Here is a 19715-nt window from a genome sequence, read left to right as displayed (position 1 = left end):
GAGAGAGAGAGAGAGAGAGGTGGCCATAGTCCTGCACTGGACCCCCACGGCGGTGCAAGTTGCAAGAGGAGTTATCGAGGCAAAAGATATGGGAGTTATTGTGCCTTTCCAGAGGTCTTCCCTACGAAAGAAAGCATTAGAAAGGGAGGGAGAAGGTAAAACGAGCTATAGTGAGACCAACATTGATCAGTAAGTGTAAAAGTTACCTGGGTGAAGAGATCACCAATGGCAGAGTCGATAACTCTGTCCACAATGTCTGTCTCGAGGTTAAAGTTGAGATTTCTGCAGCTCCATGGATCGATAAACTCACCCAACCAGTTGGTGTAATGGTGTATATCTGATTTCCATTTTTTGTGCAAGAATTCGAACTTACTGTGATTAGATATCGACTGAATCATGCCTGCTGCTTCAAAGATATACCTAGCAAGAACAATGATGAGATAATGGAGACCTAAACATGGACAGGGAAAATGAGATCAGGGGCCCAGAAACTTAATAATGCTGCTACTCAATAAAATAGACAGTTGCTGTCTCAGCCATAATCAATGATTAGATTCTTCCAAGTAGGTGATTCATCATATTCAGAAGATGCAACTTGAATGACACTGAACTTTTGGCATCATAACTTGGATTCCAATCGTTTCTCAATTACATGAAAGTGTCTGGCGAACAACCCAATACAGTGTGGTGGTAAATTCAAATATTACATTTCGTTTTTGCTGGCCGGTAGTAAGAAAACTAGCCAAAATACCACAAAGTTCATTTTCTGTTTGTTCGATGTCAAACATTTGGTATGTATATGTTCTGAGCATGACAGAAAAAACACTGGTAATAGCTTAGATAATATGGTCCAAAAGGCACTACAATTACATGATCAGATCTTGTTTGGGATCTATAGCCTTTAGAGATGCGTAAGACTTGTCATTACTAATGCTCTGCGTACCAAAATGTAGCGATATCCTCCAGCTGTCCCAATTCGTCTTGATCTTGTAGATTGCCTTCCAAACATGAGAAAATTCCACTCTTGGAAGATTAAAATAATAGCTGATGAATACCGTTAAAAGACGGATAAACTTCAACACTGTGTTATTGGTGCCAAATGTCTCACTGCTTGCAGTGAATTGTCTCCAAGTCAAAATCTCAATCAACCATCGAGAGCACCTGTTTCAAAGAAATTTGTTAAATTAGTTTGCACGATTCCAACATATTGAAGTAAAGAGGAAAGAAAACCAAATATGACATTAATTATTGAATACCGGTCATAGATCTTAGAAAGAAACATGAAGCAAAATCTCCATGTTCAAGGCGGACAGGCAACATAAAATCCAATCCAAAGTATGGCACAAGAACGAGCTACACTCTACCTCAAACGAGTTTATTAAATCATCAAACCTTAATGCTGACATAGCACCTAAGTTACGATGATCTAAATCAGGTTAACATAATATCGAAAAATCTAAATTCAAAACTATTAGTGACAAAAGACCCTTAAGAAGTAAATCATGTTGTTCTACATTTATAATTGTCTAACTATGATTATTATATGTTTGCCTGCTATAAGTCAACAATACCAAACCAACAGGTAGACTGACCTCACTAACTGGCAATTCGTTGCCTCAAACATTTGAGCAACCAAACAGTCAATCATATGTTAGTTCCATGGGCAACCACTGCCATAGCCTCTCCCGCGATCACAAATGTCAATGACCTGTTAAGATTGTGGTCATATGACTTTGTCATGCATAGCACTGCAAAACACAATGAGCATTCCAAAAAAATATATTCGTGATTTTGCTCGACACAGCACCTGACAGTCCCATTGACTGCCCGAGGTGGTTGAGCAACTAGGACATGTGTTCTACATTTCATATATATCACAGCTTCACACTTGAGTAACTTGATAGCATATTTGAGTACCATAAGATCATACTAAAAAAAAAAAAGACGGTTGCATCAGCAAGCAGAAGTAAAGGGGGAAAGCAAAAGATGATTAGATATAAAAGAAACAGCACTTCATAATAACCCATATGATGGTGAAACAAAAGAGAACTGTAGAATAAACTGCAGGTGGACACTTTTGAGACATTTTAGCCAATCCTTTTCGACTATATTAGCTGCAGGAAAAGATATGGGCTGTTCCAGTTGCTTGAGCCAGCCTGTTTGACCAATGTGGCATACATAATCCTCTAAGGATCCAACAAAATCATAATTGATCAAATATTTCATATGCTGGGCATCCAGTAATTAAAAAAGTCAATAGCGGAAAGCATGCAGTTCCAATTAAGAGATAGACATAGTTACGACATTTCATCACCGATGTCTTACCTAAAGCACAAGCAGCACCTGCAGCCCTGTCTCAACCTGTATATCTACAATGTTCTCGATCAACGTTTGTCTGAGTCAACCAAATTGAATCATAATCAACAGAATTATATCTCAAACCCTCAATTCTTCGGCTACTGGCTGGAAATCGAATAGGAAGCTGATCGCAGCCAATCTGCCATCTGACCTAAGAGAGTCACCAAAGATCCAAGAAAACTAGCCATGGTAGTCTATACTTACACCGGCTCGCCCTCTCCCATCCCTGTCCAATTCCGTACAGTAATGGCGCGTTTGGGACACAAAACGTCATTTTTGGAACACTATTAGTGCCGAACTTAAAAACGAGACATCGGCACTCTCTGACGGGCTCCCAGACCTCGGCTCCGATATCCCTCCCGTGGCGGTAGACCTCGGTCGTCGCCTCGGCCATGGCCGTCGGGAGCGGCCCAGAGCCCTCCAGGCCGCCCGACTCAGCGACACCATGCGCTTTTCTTGATTTGGGTAGGGGTAAGGGTTTTATGGATTAGGGTTTCAGGTGTCACCTTCGCGTTAGGGTTGGTTTCTCATCGTCGGCTGCTGCTAACGTCGGCCCATCGAAGAGAGAGGGGCATTCGACTCCGGTGAGACGTTTTGAGGGGTGGTAACAACGGGTCGGGTTGAGATGGGCGACATGGGCGTCACAATAATGGCCAGAATCCGGACCGTAGTGCGGCGGGTTTATATATACTGACTTGGATCCAAATTCGAATAGCGGATCGGGTCAGTTGGCGCACATCTAAGAGAACCGGCTCAGTTGACGGACCCTGGATTGGCTTGAAATTATCTTGACTCGGACCGGACCGGTTCGAACCGAGATTGTCACCTTTGGTTCTGTGTCAAGTTCTTCATTGTATGCTCATTATGCTGTCATTTATCCTTTATATACATTAATGGACTGTTCTTAAAAGATATTTTTAGAATTTTCTTGGGTCTTTCATGGTTTGAATTTCTAAAATGCTTTGATGTTGACTCAATTCTATCAATGATTCTTTTTTATGGACAATAAAATATTATGATCTGATCTCATCTTCATCACATACTATTTGTAGTTTTACCATAACATGTAAATATTTTTATCTTTGATTCTTATTTTGTTTAAGGAATCCATAAATGATATAGTATGTTGTTGATGAGATATACAAATTAGGTCTTGTCTGGATGAAAAATTGTGCAGCATGAATATTACAATCTTATATTACATTTATTCCCTTGAGATGGATGATAAATAGGAAGAAAACTTGCATAGCACTAACACTACAATCTCATATTATATTGTTCCTCGTATGGATGACAAATAGAAGGAAGAAAACTTGTACACCATTAACACTACAATCTCATGCTGTATTTTTCCCAACACAGAAACAAAACTTGTGTGGTATTAATGCTATAATCCCTCACCATGTAATTTCTAATAAGGATGATAAATGGGAAGGAAACCAATAGTAGTCTCATATTATATTATTTATCATATGGAAGATAAATTGAAAGAAAATTTATGTATCATGTATACTATAATTTTCCGACGAGAGCGTTCCATACTATATTAAAAATAAGTAAAAATATTATGTTGTACTAGTATTATGTACATAACATAATCAAATATGTTAATGATTCGCATATGTTGTTTTTATGTGACGACCAATGACATCTTCTTTAGTTAGACATTTTTAACAAGTAGACTTTAAAAAGTTATATTAAAATCTATATAATCATGAAAATAAAATATTTAATTTATTTATTATAAAGTTATTGATTTTACTAATAAAAATATAAAAAAATAATAATAAAAAAAATAATTTTAATGTTTCAAATTGTGGTGGCAAACGTTGATGTTGCTAGGACCACATGTAGTTATTGTGGAGGAGGAAAATGGTGGCGAGAGGACTTGCTTTGTATCGTGCTGCTTTATATTTACGTCGATATCGACGTAAATATTGAGTTATCATTTCGTTGCTTTACATTTACGTTAGCGTTGATGTAGTTGTCCAATGGTAAAAGTGTCACTTGGTATCTGCATTAATGGCACTTTCTTTACTCGACAATTATATCGACGTGAATATAGTTGCCTAGCGATTCTATCTCTTGCCGTTACTTTTCTCATCCACAACAGTCACTTGGCCTAACATTAAAATTATTTTTTTACTCATTATTTTCATATTTTTATCAGTAAAATCGATGATATTAAGATAAATAAATTTAAATATTTTACTTCAAAATTATAAAAAAATTAATATAAAATTTTAAATTCAAAAAAGATATAATTAAATTTTATATTTATATATATATATATATATATATATATATATATATATGCCATGAAAAAGAATAGCACTGCTTTATCTTTTGTCACTCCACTTCAATTTTTCTTTTTTTTTGTTTTTTTACCGTTTCTTTTCTTTATTATTATTATTATTATTATTATTGCTTGCTTACCCCTTTCCTTCACCGCAAGTATTCCAACTCCGTACCCAAATTGCCACCTCCGCCTCAACAAAAAAGAAGGCTTGTACAGAACATTGGAACCCAAAGCCGGAGCAGGAGGGGCAGAAAGAAGTGAGTAGGGGTTCTCTCTGATCCTCTCTATTCTATTCTTGTGGGATGTCGAGCCTCCGCCCATGGCGGTGCCACCATCTGTAGTTGCGCACTCCTCCTCCTCCTTCCTCCTATTCATCTCCTCCCTTTCTCTCTCCCTCCTCTTCCTCCTCCTCCTCCTCTACCTCAGGAACAAGAAGCGTGGGCATCCGTGGCTCGGATGCCGAGAAAAGGAGCACCATCACCTCCGCCGTGACCTCTCCGCGTGGGACCCACCTCCGCAGCCGCCCAAGGACGGCGGGGAGAAGGACGCGGCGGAGCCGGCGGGCGGTGAGGACAAGGGCAGGAGAAAGAAGGCGAGGAAGAAGAGGGGGATTTGTCGAGGGGGATTGGAAGGGGGAGATAACGATGGGAACGCGGCGGCGGCGTATGGAATGGGAGAGGTGGGGAACCGGAGGATGGACCGCATCTACCCGTTCTCCTCGTTTGCGAGCTCGACGCAGAGGAGGATCAAGCTACAGTATGATGAGATCGTCGAGTCCAATAAAGCCAAGACCTTGACAGTCGCTCAGGTTTTCTTGCTCTCCCTCGAACTTTTAGCTTTTGGCGTTCGTGTCTTTGACGAAGTTTTGTAGCTGCGGTTGATTTTTCTTTCTTGCTATCCCTGATTTATCTTATACTTGGAGGAGATTTTATAAGATACAAAGATTTGAGATTTTGAGATTTTGAGATTTGAGATTTTGCAGTCGTGAAAAGAAAAGTTGGAGATTTTATTGATGTCATGCCGTGTGAGGTTTCCTCCCACTATGATATTGATCGATTCCATGTGGTGATCGGGTCATTTGTTAGAACATCTTAACCCTAACTTCTTACTTATTCTTAGGGTTTTGAACTTGGTGTAGTTATCTTGTGACTCTTAATCGGACTACGAGAAGGGATCATAAAGAACATATAGGAAGCTGGTATTTGGAAAATCAATCAGAATTGATGTCGCAGAGTACGTAATCTTAACCATAAAAAGTTGCAATATAGGCTAACTTTTCCCACTTAACAGTCAGCCAAATATGGAAAATATGTCAAGGAGCATAGATTTATCCATCACATGATTCATGAAAACTTATCACACTCAGCAATAATTATTTTCATATATGTTGATTACTAAACACAAATCACAATCGTAATTTTTATTGTTAAAGATCAATCAGATGGGAAAATGTTATGTGGATGATATTTACTCAACCTGTTTACTTACATCATATTCTAGAGTACTGCAGAATGGGCGATGTGGATGCCAGTGAAGGAGACCTTTTGCTATATGCCTGGAGATTGGAATAGGATTTCCGTTTCATTCTTTGGTTTTGGAGGCATTCTGGGAAATCATAGGATTAACATCAGAATTTTGCCATCTTATACCTAAGCGGAGCTCTTGTTATTCATCTTCTACCAATAGGATACTTAAATTTCACAGTCCACGAAGACAAAATTAAAGAACTGATCATTTCAATCATGCATTTCTCTTTATCTCTACTATTCAATTTGCACTTCTACATTTTCCAATATATTTTTATATTTTAGGCTTAGCAAATCCGGGTCATCATTGGTCATAGTTTATCGAATTCCAATTGATTTTTTAGTAGGTTCATCCTTTTTAGGATGACATGAAATATTTATGTCACCAAAACAAGTTGGTTTTGTCACCCTTCTTTATCCATGTTTGTAATGGGCATAATAGGCAACATATGCCTTGCTTGTCATGGAACATCTGATGATATCCTTGTCTTCAATTTTAATGCATCGTTCTTTTAATTTCATCTGTTTACAGTCAACATGTAAAATATAGCTCTGTGTTATCATCAATCTGTAATTCCATCTAGGGATCTTGAATTGTGCATTCAAGGTCATGAATGACATTCTTGTTAGCCGTTTCAGTTATCCTAACAATGCCAAGAAAACTTTCCAGTTCAGATATCTTGAACCTCAATCATGTATTTTACTTTAGGAGGATAAATCAAGACTTCCCTGTTACTTTAGATATTTGTTAATCAATTATATCCATATATATACATATAATATGTAGTTCCTGAAATAGAATAAGTAGCAAAAGGAGGAACTTTTAGATATATATCTCATCTTTGATTGCATAAATTTGACTGCCTGTTTATTGCACGTGTATACTTTTCTGAATTATAATGACTTTGGTACTGAAGGCATGTGGCTTACAAAACCAGGTTGTTGCTAATTTTCAACTTTTTATATTCATATAGCATTTCTGTTGCCCTCCTCACGGATATATTGCAATCGATCGAGCAACCCATTCAAATAGGACATCTGGTTCTCTTTTTGTGTATTATGAAGAACAACTAGGATATTTCACACACGCAAAGTGGAATTGTCTGCATCTAGAAGTAAACAGCAAAAGTTGAGAGGTGTCCTTACAAATTGATCACTTCATTAAAAAAAAAAAGAAAACTCTTGTTTTCATTTGGAGGCTTGAAGAACTTTTATTTTTAGCCTGCAAGATTGGAAGTGACATCAATGAAGAAACCACTTAAGAATGACTAACTTGCATGTGGAAGTTATTTTATTTTGTTATTTGAAATGCTTTGAAAGAATGACCACTTTTTGGTTAACCATTTCCCAGTAAATTCATGATAATCCTGGAAGCTGTGGAAACTGGTATTAGAAGTTAGCTATGGGCACCAAAACTGTTGTATAGGCATTTGATATAGTCCAGTTACAGAATATACTAGAAATTGTTGATAGCCCCACGGATTGGAGACATAGAGGAGCTTAGTTTATTCATCTAAAGACGTGCCTTTATTATTTACTTTGATTCTGTGGCATTTGTGTTTCTCTTAAGAATAGCAGTTTCATATAATAAATATTAAGAAAATAGATGTTTGACTCAGCTATGAAACTATGTGAAGTTCTTTCTCTAATGTGCATGATGCCTTGAGGTTGAGAGCAAGAACTTTCATGCTATAGATGTTCGATGAGAAAACACACTTTTAATTAATATAAGTGGTTTATATCTTTATACATTTAAAATGCGATTCTCAAATTTTAGTTTGGAGGTGAAACATGGTTTTTAAAATACCAGTTCCAATATATATATATATATATATATATATATTGCTGTTGTTTTTTATAAAGGCTCGTTAATATTCTGGAGATCACATTCCTATTATGGTTCTGATGTAGAAAAGCATATAATTTGGAACCAAATCACAATGATTGGTTGCTTTTGTGACAAATATATAGCCATTGCCGTGGCATCTTATTAAAGGAAAAACAATTATCTTTCTTTTTGCAGGAAAAAAGAACTCAACATTTGCATCCTGCATTGGATCTGACTTCTTAAGTCTTTAGCCATAAATCAGGATCCACACCACATTCTTATTGGAAGCCTAGTACAAAGACATACCCAGGATACTTTCTAAATTTGTGCTAAAAACTCAGTTTATAGATAATAATAACATATGGATAACTTTGGATAGAGACAATTTCTGATTGTGAATATCTGGCAGGATAAGTCTGTTAAAAGTCAAACACAATAACTATATTAGTCATGATCTCATAAAAGCTAGTGATACCTCATTGTGAAGCATAGAAAATGAGAAAAGTAAAAGGCGAAAGTAAAATGAGAAAAGTCCTTATCAAAAAAAAAAAAAAGAAGAGAAAAGTATCTCTGTTAGACAAAGACCACCTTACCAAATAGACATTACAAGAAAGCTAATTTTGAATAAAAAAATCTAGATTCACAATCTTTAGCCTGCAATCATTTATTGATGTTTAATTAGAAGGTTGATCTAAGTTGGAAAAGGAGAGATTTTTTTATTCACCATTTTAATCCAACAACTGAGCAACTGATGCATTCATTGTAGCTAAATAATAGGCTACGTGTCCATTGTAAAGTTGAATGAATCTGTCCTTTATGTATTTCGTTTGAATCTTTCTTTCATCACCAACACAGCAATTCTTCAACTTCCCATTTCAATGAATGAAGTGGATTTGTTGGATGCTTTTATATTCAATATTTTTGACTGAATCTTATTGGCTTTTGCATACAGAACACTTTTTTTTATCATACAACTCGCTCTACATCAACAGACCCTTTCTGCAACTGTCCTTTAAATTTGAGGATGCTTAGTTTCTATTTCATTTCAAACTGATTTTGTGAAAGAAACCCCATGTATCTGATAAGCTTGGTTGGAGTTGTTGGAGCATATAATGAGCATTCTCTTGTTCAGGTTGGTCAGTTCATCAACTGTCTGGTTGATGCAAGAAATGAATTGCAGCGCAAGTATGTAGCCAATTTACACTCTTGCTGTTATTTATTGTTATCATGCCAGAAAAATTATGCATCCACCCTTTTCAGGTCAGAGATTATTCAAAGGAGTTTCAAAATAAAGAAAGCATTATTGTATAAAGCTGACAGATCTTCTTTTGATCGTCTTTGCCAACAGGTTATATTAAGAATCGTTGCTTGACCACAGCAGCTAGTATATATTTCATGCATTTCCCCTAAGATAATTCTTTGTATGTTCCTGCAGATATACAAACTAGAAGCTGAGCACAAGAGAGTGGAGGAAGATGCAACTGTTTATAATCTACTTCAGGAGCAGCTCAAGCTCTCACCAGCATATAAAACAGTAATAACACACCCACACCATATTGATCATGTGATTGTAATGCCCATCTGACATGCTATTGGCAGATGCTTGAGGTTAGCACAAACATGGAGCAGAAGGCTGAATCAGACCAAGCTGCCGAACTGCCTGATATCTCATTCGAGGAGTTCTTAGCTCAGGAAAAGAAGGATTTGTTCTGGTCAGTAGCATACTGTTAACTAGCTACTCCTGGGTATTTGGTGTCACATTCATATACTCTCTGGATCTTTTGCAGGCAAAGAAACCGCAAGCTGAGATAATTATCTGGTGTACATTTGCTGTCCAAAGAGTTTATTCAACCACAGTAGGACTGTTTTCTTTTTTCTTTTGGGATGTCCATGTGCATCTCTCAGTGTTGTCTTCAAGTGCTCTTTTAACTGGCTGTAGAACTTGTGGACTGCTATCAAGCATAGAAGAGTGGATACTAATTGCTTACAGGTCTGATGTGTTATTTGTTGGTCCTCAAATTTAGGTCTGTGATGTTACATTGTAAACATATTTGCTGAATCCATACTAAGAGATTTGGGCTGTTTTTGATATATGTAAAACTACAAATGTATGAAGTTACAAATTGTTTAGAGTTATTTGATGTTGGATGCCATTATTTATGCTAAGATTTCGATGATTAGCACATTTTACGTGTAATTACTTTAACAATGAATGATACATTGCCCATTATTATATGGGCATCGGCCCAATTGTAGGGAGGAGTCGGCCTACAGTAAGTCTTGACAAGGGCTGCAAGTGGGAAGGCGGGAGCGAGAGCGGGAGCACGAGAGAGAATGGCCGACAGATTGGAGCGGTGGCTTCCCCTCTTCGAGATCTTCCTCAACTCCGCCGCGCCGGAGGGCGACGCTTCCCTCTGGTTCGATAACCACCACCATCCCACCACCGCCTTCCTCTCCCTACTCCTCTCTGCCGTCTCCGCTTCTGGTTCCCCGCCGCCCATCCTCCTCCAAACCCTTCCCCCCGCCCTTCAGTCCCGCATCCTCTCCTTCCTCACCGTCCACCACCACCGCTTCCCTCGCGCCTGCCTCCTCTCCCTTGCCGCCCACTTCCTCGACTCCTCCGCCTTCACCGATAGCTCTGCTCTTTGGGCGCGTAAGGCCGCCCACCACCTGCTCGATGCAGTGTCCTCTTCGGCTCCTCCCGTTGCCTGTGGACATACACTTGATCATCTTCACCGTAGAACGAATGAGAACGATGTCGATCTCTATGCGTTGCCTCAATGGCTTAACGATCCCGTCTTTGCTGCTGCTCCGCTTCTTCCTTGGCTTCCTCTCCCTGCGGGCTCATTGCCCAGAAGCAACGATCGATATTTTGCTGCCGAACCCCAATCAATGGAATTAGTCGCTTTTCGAGATGATGAGCCTGCGACATATTCTCCTCTTCCTCCTCCTCCTGTTCTTGATCCACAGATAATCGAGCGTGCTTCGGTTTTGAAAGCGGAGCTGTTGGCATCAGAGGCAGCACCTAAAGCCATTCGCTTGGCCAAAGACATCCGACAGCTCTGCTTGGACTCTGGAACTGGCAGCCAGCTTATGGTTCTTGGCTTGATCCAACCTTGGGAGGCCGACGATGAGATGGCTTCGGTTCTCCTTTCCAACTTGTCGGGAGAGTATGGCTTGAGTTTCGTGGGATGGCATGCCCACGTTCTCTGCTCGCTCGTCCTCCCCAAGCTGCTGACGCTCCAAAAGCCGGCGTCGAGGGTGCTGCTATCCGCCACGACACGGTTCTGCCAGCTCCATCCTGTGGCGGCCGTCGAAGCTCTACTCCTACCCTTGTCACTTCGCAAGGAAGGGCTCAATGTGGTTCTCTGTGATGCGCTGGCGAGGGTCATCAGAGAGTGCTTGCACCCGGTGCATGTTTCGGCCTTCTGCCAGAGATTGCTTTGCGGGAATGCGGGGGACAGGAGGCCTGTGTGCTTGCCATGGCATGAGGAGTTGCTATCTGATGAGCTGGTGTGGACAGAATCGCTGTTCATGCTATTCAACCATGTCCTCAATCACAATGTTTGTTTGACACCCGACACTGCAGACCATCTTGTGTCCGTGATCGATGAGAAGGCACACAAGTTCTCTAAATCTCTAAAGTTTGGGAATTTCATGTTGTGTTTCGTCTCCAAATGCGCTAGAGCTTCCAGCCTGCACAAGGTTTCGTTGGAGAGAGCTGCTACGAGGACAGGAACTTTCGTGACCAAATCCATACTATCAAAGTTGAGCGTTTAGGTAAATTTACATGTTCTTCTCTTTCTTATGCGTTTAATTCTTCTCTTACAAACTGAAGAATTCTCTTTAGATATTGATAGTTCAGATTGACAAGTTATGAACTCTTTCATGTTTCCTGAAGGAAATTTGAAACCAGAATATTTTAGTGTATCGGTAAACAACAACAACGAGCCATAATTTCTCAACTAATTGGTGTTGGTTAATCTTTTGTCACCATTGAGACATGCAAAATCTTATACTTTTAGTCAAATTAAGAGTATTTAAATCTTTGCTTATAGTTTCTAATAAAATCTTTCTAGAACTTCTTCTACCACTTTTAGTATCATCTTTCATTGTCTAACGACAATATCTCCTTAACATATGTTGATATCAAAATGATTGTTTATCAATGAGAACATTTCTTGCTATATTTCTTGTTAACTCCGTACATCCATCTCAACATTCTTAATGATTAACATTTGAGTGTGATGTTTTATATATGTTATTTCTTAACTGTTTAATGTTTTAGTGTGATGCTCTGTTATTATTATAATTTATTAATATTATTGTATATAATTTTTTTTGCATAATTAGGTAAAGACGGAATTAGGAAACTCCATTTCTTTTATCGAAAAAAAAAAGCTATGCAGGAACCTCAATGAAGAACAACCAAAATGCAGAAATAGCCAGCTACAAGAACTTGTACCATATCCATCTTGTATTTATGATTCAAATACTAGCAAATTACAACTTTCTACCATGCTAGTTGCCTGTCTTTGCAGGTGAGGACAGCCAAACAGCTGGTTGTGTATGATTAAGCCACTAATTCGACCTATTGGCATAGAGGGGATCAGTTGCTAAGGATGCTGATCTTCTATCGGACGTAGACAATCCTCTTGGTCTCTTCAATGCAGCTACAGCTTCTCAATCCAGAGACCATTGTCTCACATCGTAAGCTGTTCCAGCTTCTCTTTTATACATCTAATATTTTTGTTATAATGCTTGGACATCCAGTCTTTGTAATGTTGGAGGTCCAGGTTATAGCTTCCAAATGAGATCGAACATGTTGAGATCGATGCTCTTTCTTCAGAATTATGCGAAAGATCTGCTACTATGGGTTTGTTTTCCCAACACCAGCTTCTTAAGCTTGCCGATAAACTTCATTTTCTTGGAATTTCCATGTCTGGTTGAGGAGATGACTTCGATCGCAGCGTCTTCAGATTCTTCAGTGGATGTTTGTGAAGAAAAAGAATGCTCCGAGTCAAAGTCTACGAAACTCGAGGTTTTCTCATCGATACCGGAGTCTGCGTACTCCATCATGTGCAGCTTTGGTTTCTCCTCGGACTCGGGACTCGAGCTCTTGCTGAGATCCTTCGCCGCTGATTTCTGCTTGTAGTTCTTCAGCTCGTACCTAAGGCATGCATTGACCCATCGAAGGTACACCAGTTCTTCGACGTCGGCGGCCTTTTCGGTTTTGAGCTGTTCGATGTCCTTCACCAGTTTCTCGTTTGCTACCTTCAAGAAGTTGGCTTTCGCCAATGCATCTGCCTGCAACTGGAGTGGACGATGTCTCTTGGCTTTGATATGAGCTTTGATGGAAGTAAGAAGCAAGAAGAAGGAAGCATGTAGAAAACGCTACCTCTTGAGCCTCAAGTGCAGATGATGCAGAAGCTTGTTCTGACTCCAGCTTTCTCGTCAGGTCAGAGTTCTGCTCCGTTAGACTCGAGTTGACCAGTTTGAGTTGTGCGGCTTCATCTTCCAGCTCCGCCAGCCTCTTCAGCTTTCCCTCCGTCTCCTCGTTGTTCTGACGCTGCAATTGGCTGATCCTTTGATGAAGGGAAGCTGTTCTCTCCGCCGCCTGCTCTGCATCCGATCGCGACTTCTTCTTCAGAAGCCTGATCGTCGCTCTCGCAGACTCGAGCTCGTTCATCACTCTCGGAAGATCCGCGAGCTGAGCTTCGAGCCTCTGGTTGTCGGACTGCAACGACTCGATCCTTAAAGAGGACAACCTTGCTTCAGTCGAGCTCATCTGCAGTTGGCGCTCGAGATCTCTCACGGCGGCCGCCTGCTCTTGCATTCCGTAATACTCCAGCAGTTGGAGCTCCAGGCTCCTCTCGTTCTCTTGGAGGGAGCAAACCAAGCTCCGAAGGCTTGCTATCTCTTGCTCCGTCGCACTGTCCTCTTCGATCGCCGGGTTCTTGGGCCGGGAGGCTTCCAGATCTTTCACCGTGTGATCGCACTCGTCGTCGCCGGAGCTCGTCTTGGTCGGAGCCAAACGCAGCGCGGTGGTGGTCGAAGTGCCGTTGACGATCGTCGCCAAAGCCGCTTTCTTGAGATGAAAGACAGAAGATTAGCCAGAAACCGATTGATATAAAGAGGGCTCGATCACGAGCAGGGCTTTGATTCTTACGCCTTTTAGAAGTCGAAGTTCTTTGAGACCAACGCTTGACCTCCCGGTGGCTTGCGACAGGGCACCTGCGATCAGGAAACACATGGAAATCAGCACCAAATGCAGTCAAGATCGAATTTTGATGTTTGGCGTCGGTAAAGATGGAGCTTTAATGAATCGGGGAATGGGCAGATGAAGAACACCTGAAGAATAACGATGGGTGGAAGCAGCAGGAGAGGGAACGCGCGGTCGGGCGCGAGACGAGAGCTGGGCGACGATGAAACCTGCGAAGGTGAGACCGATTGGGACGCCAAGCTTGATGATGATGGGGTTCACGCCCCTGCTTCTCACCATCGACTCCATTACTCCGCTAATCTATCTTCCGCCGTCCTATCTACCAATCCGCCGCCAAAGCCGACACCTTTCGCCAAGAAGAAGAAGAAGAAGAAGAAGAAGCCGAGACGACAATGGAGAAAGCAGCCGACCAGAACTCTGTCGAGCTTTCCTGCTCTAAAGAAGAGGACGAACGCAATGCAAGGGGGAACACGCAAAAGGCGAATCCGCCGGGTGGCCTTCTTCCGCTGCCGCTCGTTGTCGAGGCTCGGCATCGTCTTCTGCACCTTTTGATCTCGTGAGGGCGGAGGTGATCCAGAGAGAAGAACGGAAGGTGGCGCGGAGAGCTCGCTTCACTTTTGGTTCGCAACCTTAACCTTGTTAAAACTTCATTACACTTTTGGCATATATTGTTGAGCATGCACTAAAACGTCATTAACTGTTAACGGGGCAACCACATGGTTTAAGAATAGATGCCAACAAATGAATCAGCCAAATATATACAAATTCCTATAGATTTAAAAGAGTCTGAATGCTAAACTCAATCAATGTTGCTACTTGTTAATGTGGCAGCAAATTGGAATCATTAGCTTCGCATTCTCTTTTATTTACTTATAAGCTTTTAATCTGAAAGAAACTTGAAGGTGAGGCATGAGATGATTGTGTTCTTTTTACTTGTTTTATCGATATATTTCCAACATTCCTGAAATTTCTGGAAGCAAAATATATTTTTCTTTTTTTTATATATAAAAATATTCACAAGCAAAAACCGAAAACCAATTTATCGGTTTTCTTCTGCGGTTAATAAACTAACTCTTCTGATCACTAAAACTGGAGACCAACAAATCTTGCTTTGCAAATAACAAAATTAAAACATCAACAAAAAACAAATTATTTCTAAAATAGGAGTCACAGTCTCTAAAATTCTAAGCTCAGACAGACATGAGAGCAAGAAAGAAGATTTAGTGAGTTCAACAAGACAACAAATCTGTTTAATTTACATGTAGATTGAGACAGGCTTGCAAGCAGATCACAGAACACTCAAGCTAATGCAGCTAAACGAATAAAAGACAAGCATGCCTTTCCTGTAGAGTTGAGTTGGAAGCTTCTCAAGACCCTAAAGAGGCAGGAGAAGTAGAAGAAAGCCTTGTGGGTGTGTGGGAAAAATTCCACTGAAGTGTCCAAATTAAGGGCAGCAAAATTGCACCTAATCTAACTAGCTTCAATCTCAATCGATGCACTCACAGATTGATGCTACATTCCAACAATGGGGGAGCTGTAGAACTCACCCACCCCCAGTTCAAGTAATTGCAAAAAACACAACAACAACACAGTTTGCCTGAATCATTATTGCCTTCAAGGGCACACGACAGACAAGTTCTCCTCATGAGTTCTTAAGCTGCAGAAAAGAGACATCAATAATTCCAGTGCAGCAGCATGCCTTTGCAATGATGCAAAGTAGAACTCGAGGATCTAATTCTGTAAGGCCATCATTGTGGGTGAGTAGTCTTCAAAGTAAAGCAAGCACTTCAGGAACACCCCCCCTGCTCATGATATGGTCCAAGCAGACCAAATGATGCAGTCCTGGATGCAGCTCCATGATGATGTTGTAGGCTTGCTAACCACATACTTGGCTATGGCATGATGATATTGGAGATGACAATCAGGTCTAATACAGTTCTGAGTGATCAAACTTGAAACACATGGAAAATGCAGCAAGTTGCACTACTTGTTACAGAGGTTGCTTGAAGGATACATTGAACCATCCAGTTGTTGAGGATATTTCATGAAGCTCATTCTGGAGACAAAGCATGGGCACAAACAGCTGCAGCATGTTTTAGGCAGCTTCCATGCCAGATCTCCATTGTGCTGCTGCAAGCTGATCACTTGCAGCACATTGCTGGTATTGCATCTCCTGCTGTTGTGTTGTGTGTTCAGTATCCAAGGGACAGATTGGTATGATTTAAAATGCAGCAGCTAAAGTTTTTGCATGTCAAAATTAATTAGATACTAAGTTAATTCACCAGCATGTCCCTACAGACTAATCCTAAAATGCCTCTAGTTTTGGATTCAAGGATCATCATTTTGATGCAACTATTCATCACAAATTGACTAGTTCATGAAGCAAAATTAGATCAAAGCAAGCTGACAAATAGTAGAAAAGAGACGAGAGAAGAATGAATTCTTGAAGCAAAATTGGATCAACCCTTCAGAAACAGGCTGGCAAAAATCATTCCATAGGATAGGAGGAATGCTGGTGGCCATTAGCTTCGCATAAGAAAGACAAGACAATGCATGAACTAAAATTTCGATTTTAAGACATCCATATCATAGAAATGGTGAAGGAAAAGGAAGTAATCAAATAAGAAAACATATTGAGAATAGCAACCCAGAGATATCATCGAATAGGACATAAAGTTTGGATCGATTAAACAAAGAGAAATCAAAATATAAGTCTGGCTTGGAAGTCTATCAAAATCCATCTCATCATCATCACATTGGCAAAACCATGTGTCTATCTGTGCCTATATCCATAAAACCATCTCTTAGAAACAGTTCTATTAGACTACAGTAAAGTAAATGCTTAGAGATGGAAGAAAAATGTGATCTTCGTCGGATTTCGTCTCCAAGATTTCTTCTTTAGCTGCGTGCTCGATCCTGGATTTTAGATGGCAAGATCAGTCCACCCCGCATCCCAGCATCCCGAATCACCTTCCAGTCTCTCAAAGTTCTCGATCGCCGGCATTGGCGTAATCGCATTGCCGCTGTTACTCGAGTTCTGCAATGCGGTGGCGCCACCGTTCACCGGATGGAAGCTCCCCAAGAAGCTCTCGAAGTGCCCATCAGATGCCAACAGCGAGCTAAAGCTTCCAGTCATGTCAAGCAGGTGGCGGTCGGGGTCGAGCGGCGGGTAGGTAAGAGAGACGGGATCGGGCTTGGGGAGGTCAGGGAGGGAAGAGGGGGGCTTAGGCGGATTGGGACGCTTGGAATTGGAAGCCGCAGAGGTCGAATACGAGTTGGAGCGCTTGGAGTTCTTCCGGGTGCCGCCGCCCACGGGGATGTTGCGGAGGGCGCCGCCTTTGGTCCAGTAGCGGCGGCAGCTCTTGCAGAAGTGGCGTGGCTGCGAGAGGTTGTAGTTGTTGTAGTAGCAGAACTTGGTGTTGGTGGAGTCGCAGCGGGGACACCTCAGGTTCTGTTCTTGCTCTGGGAACTGAGGCTTTGCCGCCTGAAACGCCGCCGCCGACGAATCCTGCATTGTTCGGAGGAAGAAGAAAAGCTACAGAGAGTGTCTTCTCAGAAAAGGGGAGATTTTGATGCTGTATTCTCTCCTTTTCTTGTGTTTGGAAGTGTTTGTGGTGTCGCAGTATGTAAAGGCGGGAGTTTGAGGAATGTTTAGAAGCCAAGCTGACAGAATCTTATCAATTGTTTGAATTCTGAACGTTTAAGCATGAAAACAACAGAGAGAGAGAGAGAGAGAGAGAGAGATCACCTTCTGCAGAGGAAACAAAGACCTCAGCAGAAATGAACGAAAAGAGATTATTCAAACCCAAAGCAAAAATGTCGAACTTTTTCATCACACAATAAAGAAGAAGAAGAAGAAGAAGCCTTTCATTACTTCAATCCATGATTCCTTATGTCTTCCCCAAGAAAAAAGACAGCTTCAGAAGAACAAGACAGGAAATGTACTGAGATCAGAAACGGAGACGAAGAGAGCAAACAGAGCCAACCAACCCTTCTTCCTCTTCCTCCTTCCTCTCTCTCTCTCTCTCTCTCTATATATATATATATATATATATATATATATATATATGTATATAATGTGCATTTTGATATGATCCATTGGAATATATTACACAGGTCCCGCAGGCCCATTGGAACACAACACGAGAGAATTCCATTGCTGACTGCTAATCCACTGTCCACTGCTACAGAAGCTTATTGCTTAACACAATCTCTCTTCGATTGAGCCATGTATATTAATACAGCTAAAATCATCTTTTTACCGCCATATAATTCTCTCTCTCTCTCTGTATATATATTTAGTGCAAGCAAATAATGTTTTGTGCTTCCCCTTCTTCCATACTTCTCACGGAGAAGGAAACGCTGCTGCCCGAACAGTCAAAGCAGTGCATCAGCTGCATGGCAGTGGGGGCAGACGTGCAGACGCTGTAAGTTCTGCAAGGAGAGAGAGAGAGAGAGAGAGATTTTGTACCCTCCCTCCCACCCTCTGACCAACAGCAATTGCGACAAATGAAACAGAGTAGCTTGTGATTCCCCTCAGTCTGCTTGACATGACCATTCCCCATATCTCAGATGACCTGCAGCAGCTCCAAACCAGAGCAGTAACCTGCATCCTTGGACTCACTTCACTTCTCTTCCATTAGCAGAGTTATTATCATTTCAGTCTCCACAACTTCATCAGATTATGACTATATTAGCTTGCAAATAGATGATTCCTTGGATCATTAATTGAGAACATACCCATCACTTTGATCATAATTCATTGTTGAATTCAGTAAACTGTGATGGTTGGTGCCTATGATTTCCCACAAGTGCTCTGATCGAGTGACTCGAGTACTCGGCACACACCTTGCTTGTGCAGCAGCTGTTGCTGGAAGAACAATTGTAGGTTCTCTAACAGTTGAAATGCTGGTAATGCGCAGAGCCAAGTCCAGAAGCCGATACTTTTGCTTGGCCATGGAGAGAGGAGTTGCTGCAGATTCCACCAACGCCTGCCATGGTGATGGCACACTTTTTAATGGTGGGGGAAGAAGACTAGCTGAACCTGCGTACCTACGGATTAGGGTTCCTGTCCTTGAGCTGGCCAACCATGCATGCATCTGTGCATTGGGTTGTGTTCCATTCACCAGCAGGGGAAGGGATGGCTGAGGAACTCTGAATGCATCCTGGGGACATGGCCTTCTTTTACCTGTCTCCTGAAGCCTACAAGTTACTTGGCTTTCTCTGATACAAGGCCAAGCAGCTTCCTCCTGCAATTGCTTCTGCAAGAAGAGACAGATAGATAGAGAGATTCATATAGCTTGCCCAGTAAATTCCAGACTTGGTGTTGTGATGCTCAGGTATGATTCCTTGTCAACAACAACAAAAGAATTGCTCCAAATATCTTTTGATGATTCTTATCAGTCATGGAGAAATGATTCCTAACATGTCTAATGTGGCATTAAATCAATTTGTCAAACATCCATTAAGTTCATCAGGATC

General features: G+C 41.1%; 3 protein-coding genes, 1 long non-coding RNA gene and 1 pseudogene across 9 annotated transcripts; 2 read left to right on the top strand and 3 right to left on the bottom strand.

Moving 5' to 3' along the window:
• Positions 1-600: 600 nt before the first annotated feature.
• On the bottom strand, positions 601-3007 carry LOC135678545 (uncharacterized). 2 transcript variants are annotated; one of them, XR_010514999.1, is made up of 3 exons: positions 2326-3007; positions 1593-1708; positions 601-1161 (listed from the first exon to the last, which is right to left on the bottom strand). It is a non-coding gene; the product is annotated as an uncharacterized LOC135678545 (long non-coding RNA). The 2 variants fall into 2 exon arrangements; XR_010515000.1 differs by lacking the exon at positions 1593-1708.
• Positions 3008-4816: 1809 nt separating this feature from the next.
• LOC135678544 (uncharacterized) lies at positions 4817-10147 on the top strand. The gene is made up of 6 exons (XM_065191473.1): positions 4817-5465; positions 9144-9196; positions 9272-9359; positions 9447-9545; positions 9611-9723; positions 9799-10147. Exons 1-6 carry the CDS (start codon positions 4977-4979, stop codon positions 9821-9823), a joined length of 867 nt encoding a protein of 288 aa, XP_065047545.1. The 5' UTR covers positions 4817-4976; the 3' UTR covers positions 9824-10147.
• A 109-nt stretch (positions 10148-10256) lies between these two features.
• LOC103991258 (uncharacterized) lies at positions 10257-15085 on the top strand. Of its 5 annotated transcripts, none has more exons than XR_001978913.2 (4): positions 10257-11791; positions 12365-12472; positions 12553-12721; positions 12861-15085. XR_001978913.2 is itself a non-coding variant. In XM_065191470.1 (2 exons), the coding sequence occupies exon 1, from the start codon at positions 10346-10348 to the stop codon at positions 11789-11791; it is 1446 nt and encodes a 481-aa protein (XP_065047542.1). In that variant the 5' UTR covers positions 10257-10345; the 3' UTR covers positions 12365-15085. The 5 variants fall into 5 exon arrangements, 1 of the variants encoding a protein (XP_065047542.1); XR_010514998.1 differs by having other exon boundaries at positions 12365-12721; positions 12861-13469; positions 13608-15085; XR_010514997.1 differs by lacking the exon at positions 12365-12472.
• Positions 12715-14522, bottom strand: LOC135678543 (protein CHUP1, chloroplastic-like; annotated as a pseudogene).
• Positions 15086-16954: 1869 nt separating the features above from the next.
• LOC103991790 (dof zinc finger protein DOF3.1-like) lies at positions 16955-18229 on the bottom strand. The gene has a single exon (XM_018828927.2). The coding sequence runs from the start codon at positions 17746-17748 to the stop codon at positions 17158-17160; it is 591 nt and encodes a 196-aa protein (XP_018684472.2). The 5' UTR covers positions 17749-18229; the 3' UTR covers positions 16955-17157.
• Between the last annotated feature and the right edge of the window lie 1486 nt (positions 18230-19715).

Source organism: Musa acuminata, chromosome BXJ1-7 (genome assembly GCF_036884655.1).
Source record: "Musa acuminata AAA Group cultivar baxijiao chromosome BXJ1-7, Cavendish_Baxijiao_AAA, whole genome shotgun sequence".
Classification (NCBI taxonomy): Eukaryota; Viridiplantae; Streptophyta; class Magnoliopsida; order Zingiberales; family Musaceae; genus Musa; species Musa acuminata.
This window is presented reverse-complemented; position numbering and strand designations above follow the sequence as displayed.

What these genes read in the sequence shown, in the direction of transcription:
- LOC135678544 (XM_065191473.1), top strand. Translation starts at nt 4,977, where the DNA reads ATGGCGGTGCCACCATCTGTAGTTGCGCACTCCTCCTCCTCCTTCCTC. An exon ending in TTGATCGTCTTTGCCAACAG is followed by an intron (nt 9,360 to 9,446) that starts GTTATATTAAGA and finishes ATGTTCCTGCAG; the next exon opens with ATATACAAACTAGAAGCTGA. An exon ending in GAAAAGAAGGATTTGTTCTG is followed by an intron (nt 9,724 to 9,798) that starts GTCAGTAGCATA and finishes GATCTTTTGCAG; the next exon opens with GCAAAGAAACCGCAAGCTGA.
- LOC103991258 (XM_065191470.1), top strand. Translation starts at nt 10,346, where the DNA reads ATGGCCGACAGATTGGAGCGGTGGCTTCCCCTCTTCGAGATCTTCCTC.
- LOC103991790 (XM_018828927.2), bottom strand. Translation starts at nt 17,748, where the DNA reads ATGCAGGATTCGTCGGCGGCGGCGTTTCAGGCGGCAAAGCCTCAGTTC.